The sequence below is a fragment of the Heptranchias perlo genome, unplaced genomic scaffold (assembly GCF_035084215.1).
Source record: "Heptranchias perlo isolate sHepPer1 unplaced genomic scaffold, sHepPer1.hap1 HAP1_SCAFFOLD_44, whole genome shotgun sequence".
Taxonomy (NCBI): Eukaryota; Metazoa; Chordata; class Chondrichthyes; order Hexanchiformes; family Hexanchidae; genus Heptranchias; species Heptranchias perlo.
In genome coordinates, this window is record NW_027139453.1 from 10,207,044 (window position 1) to 10,211,320 (window position 4,277).

Sequence of the window (4,277 nt, forward strand, 5' to 3'; positions counted from 1 at the left end):
AGATGAACAGCCTCTCCCCAGTGTTAGTGTGTTGGTGTTTCAGCAGATTATTTGTGCTTTTAAAGACGTCTCACAGTCAAAACATTTAAAGATCCCTCCCCAGTGTGAACTCACTGGTGTGACAGAAGTTGGGATGACCAAATAAATCTCTTCTTACTCACGGAGCAGGAGAACGGCCCTCTCTGAAGTGCGAGTACGGTGGTGTCTCAGCAATTCGTTTCTGCTTTTCAAGCTCTTCTCACTATCAGAACATTTAAACGGCCTCTGCCCAGTGTGAACTCGCTCGTGTGACAGAAGGTGTGACGACCGAATGAATCCCTTCCGACACACGGAGCAGGTAAACGGCCTCTGCCCAGTGTGAAACAGCCCGTGTGACAGAAGGTTTAATGACTGAGTGAATCCCTTCCTACACACGGAGCAGGTGAACGGCCTCTGCCCAGTGTGAACTCGCTCGTGTGACAGAAGGTGGTATGACCGAGTGAATCTCTTCTTCCACACGGAGCAGATGTTCGGTCACTCCCTAGTGTGAGTGCGTTGAAGTTCCAACAGTTCGTTTGTGCATTTAAATCTCTTCTAACTGTCAGAATATCTAAAAGGTCTCTCACCAGAGTGAACTCTCTAGTGCGTCAGAAGGTGGGATGAATTAGTGAATCCGTTCCCATACGCTGAGCAGGTAATCGGCCTCTCCCCAGTGTGAATGCGTTGGTGTGTCAGCAGTTTGTTTATGCTCTTAAAGCTGTTTCCACAGTCAGAGCATTTAAAAGGTCTCTCATCAGAGTAAACTCGCTGGTTTGTCAACAGGGTGGATGACTGAGTGAATCCGTTCCCACACACAGAGCAGATGAACGGCCTCTCCCCTGTGTGAGTGCGTTGGTGTTCCAGCAAATTACATTTGCTTTTAAACCTCTTCTCACAGTCATAACATTTGAAAGCTCTATTATCAAAATCAACTTGCTGGTGTCTCAGCAGGTTGGATGAACAAATGAATAACGTCTCACACACAGAGCAGGAGAATGGTCTCTCCCCAGTGTGAGTGCGCTGGTGTATCAGGAGGTCGTATTTCTGAACGAATCCCTTCCCACACACGGAGCAGGTGAACGGCCTCTCCCCAGTGTGATTGTGTCGATGAATTTCCAGCTGTGACGGGTAATTGAATCACTTCCCACAGTGCCCACATTTCCACGGTTTCTCCGTGGTGCGGGTGTCCTTGCGTCTCTCCAGGTTGGGCGATCAGTTGAAGCCTCGTCCACACACAGAACACGTGTTCAGTTTCTCCCCTCTGTGAATGGTGTGATGTGTTTTCAGGCTGTGTAACTGGTTAAAGCTCTTTCCACAGTCAGTGCACTGGAACACTCTCACTCGGTGCTTTTCAACTCACACTGCTGTTTGAAATCTTCTCCCAGAGACAGAACAGACACTCATTTCTCCTTCCACATTCAAAGGCCGATGATATTCAGGTCCTGATGAATCAAATGACTCTGTCAGATCTTGACGTGATCTTTGATTTGAGTTTCCTGCCTGCAAATCCTCCCCTTCTAATACTCTGTAAAAAGATTTTATAAAAGTCATCACTGTAAATACAGGATAGAAATTCAGAACAGACAATTCATGTTGCGATGGAACATTCTTTCCTCTCTTGTTCCCCAAAGCTGTAAATCCCCCTTCCCACACACTCTCCCTCCTCCCTGAGCTGAAATCCAAACCCATCTTTCATTGTTCCCAAACAATGAGTGAAAAGGTGAGAGAGTATGAGAGAGTGAATGTGGGATAATGATTGAGAGAGTGAATGTGAGAGAGTGAATGTGAGAGAGTGAATGTGAGAGAGTAAATGTGAGAGTGCGTGAGAGAGTGAATGTCAGTAAAGCAGTGTGCTCAGTGTGGAGAATGAAGTGGGGCAGCTGGAGCATCTTTCAGTGGGGCAGCAGTGATCATAATCTCATTAGGTTTAGAATAGTTATGGAAAAGGACAAGGAACAAACAAATGTGAAAATACTTGACTGGAGGATGGCTAATTCCAGTGAGTTAAAAAGGGATCGTGTCCAGGTGGATTGCAATCAAAAATTGGCAGGCAGAACAGTAATTGAACAATGGGATGCCTTGAAGGAGGGGTTGGTTCGGGTACAGAGTGGACAGATCTCTACGGGAGAGAAAGGAAGGGCATCCAAAGCTAGAGCTCCCTGTATGACTAAAGAGATAGAGATTAAAATGAAACAGAAAAAGGAGGTTTATGACGAATATAAGGTTCATGATATAGTCGTGAACCAGGCTGAATACAGAAAGTACAGAGATCTAAAAAAGGGTACAAGAGGTGAAAAGAGGGAGTATGAGAATAGATTGGTGGTTAACATAAAAGGGAATCCAAAAGTCTTTTATAAACATACAAATAGTAAAAGGGGAGTCAGAGGAAGGGTGGGGTGGATTAGGGACAAAAAAGGAGATGTTCTTGTGGAGGCAGAGGGCATGGCTGAGGTACTAAATGAGTACGTTACATCCGTCTTCACAAGAGAAGAAGATTCTGCCATTGTAGCAGTAAAGGAGGATGTAGTACTGATATTGGAGACGATAAAGAGGAGTTACTTAAAGATTGGCAGTGCTCAAAGTAAAAAAGTCTTTCAGTCCAGATGGGATGCCTCCTAGATTACTGAGGGAAGTAAGGGTGTAGATCACAGAGGCTCTGACCACAATCTTCCAATCCTCCTCGGATATGGGAGTCGTGTCTGAGGACTGGAGGATTGGTAGTGTCACACCCCTGTTCATAAATGTGGGAGAGGGATAAACCCGGCAATTAGAGGCCAGTCAGCCTAACGTCGGTGGTGGGAAACTTCTAGAGACCAGAATCCAGGACAAAATTATTTCTAACTTGGAAGAACGTGGGTTAATAAATGAGAGCCAATATAGATTCATAAAAGTAAAATCATGTCTGGCTAATTTGATTGAGTTCTTGAATGAAACAACGGAGATGGTTGATGAGGGTAGTGCACTCGATGTTGTGTACACGGACATTTAAAAGGAGTTTGGTAAAGTACCACCAAATGGACCTGTTGGTAAAATTTAAGCCCATGGGAGTGACGATCCGGATTCTTTCCCCTCAGTCTGGTTCAGTAATAACTGAAGTCGAATACATTTTAAAGTTCAACACATCTTTAATAGCAGTGTTCTTAGTCTGCAGCATTGATTTGGACTCCTGATAGAGTCCCTCTATGCTGGCAGAGCAAGAACAACAACATACGGAAATCCACACGTTTTTATACAGATGAATAGGGGTTGGAACATACTTAACGAGGGTCAACACCAATCATAAGCCGGGCATAGGTTGCCATGCGAGGTTACATTATTTCCGGCCAATCATAAATCGTCCATGTGCTGATCATGCTGCTGTTAGACATCAAAGGGGATAACTTCCTCACTTTCCAACTTGGAATGTTCTTCCCTGTTCCTTCTGTTCCGTATCTCCCAACCTGGAATGTCTTTCAACTTTGGCTAAGCTCGTTACCTATATTGATCTGCCATAAACATGGAGATATTCAGACCAGTCCTTGACTCACATCAAAGACCTATCATTGATAAGACAATGCAGGCCTGCTGACTAAGCAAACATATGGCCCAGCAGGAGGGCCAGGCCACTTGTATCAATCTCAGTTACTAACTAATTAACCCTTTCTAACCATTTTGCATTCTGCTTCTTTGCCACGTAGACATTTTAATATTTTACTAAAAACTGACCACGTAGGGATTCTCATTCCCCCCTTTTATCATTTTATGATAACTAATTATTACGGTGCTCACTAGTTCTGCAGGTTCTGCAGTGCAGCAACATTTAAGTAAGCAATAAACTATAAGAATTATAACAATGAATATGACTAGCCCTTGAACTAGAGAAGTCCCAATAGAACACAGACATGTTTCATCAATACGCCTTTGTATCTTATCTATTCTCAGGAACAGACTCCTTCTGAACATCTCTCAAGTAAGCTGCGAATGTCCTTGGTCAGCTAAACCTATTCATGTTAATTTGAAAAGGCTAACATGGTCAAATATCCCATGGTGCTTTATATTTTGTTTCCAGCCTAACTAGACTGAATGGTACCTTTCAGACCATTTTACACCTGTGAATTGGTGCCCTCCCCATTATATCCCTTAATCCAAATTCTCCCTACAATATCCCATTAGATGCTGTACCTCATCTTAACCAGGTTCCCTTCGTGTTGGCCACCAGTCCGGGTGGAAGAGAGGCAGAGCATCTGATAATCCTATCAAACTATAATTGTCTTCCCTTT

At 43.9% G+C, this 4,277-nt stretch overlaps 1 protein-coding gene across 1 annotated transcript; it reads right to left on the bottom strand.

Annotated features, from left to right (window-relative positions):
• Window positions 1-618: 618 nt before the first annotated feature.
• LOC137312951 (zinc finger protein 239-like) lies at window positions 619-2,522 on the bottom strand. Its single transcript, XM_067979312.1, has 2 exons — window positions 2,490-2,522; window positions 619-1,137 (listed from the first exon to the last, which is right to left on the bottom strand). Exons 1-2 carry the CDS (start codon window positions 2,520-2,522, stop codon window positions 619-621), a joined length of 552 nt encoding a protein of 183 aa, XP_067835413.1.
• Window positions 2,523-4,277: the final 1,755 nt, after the last annotated feature.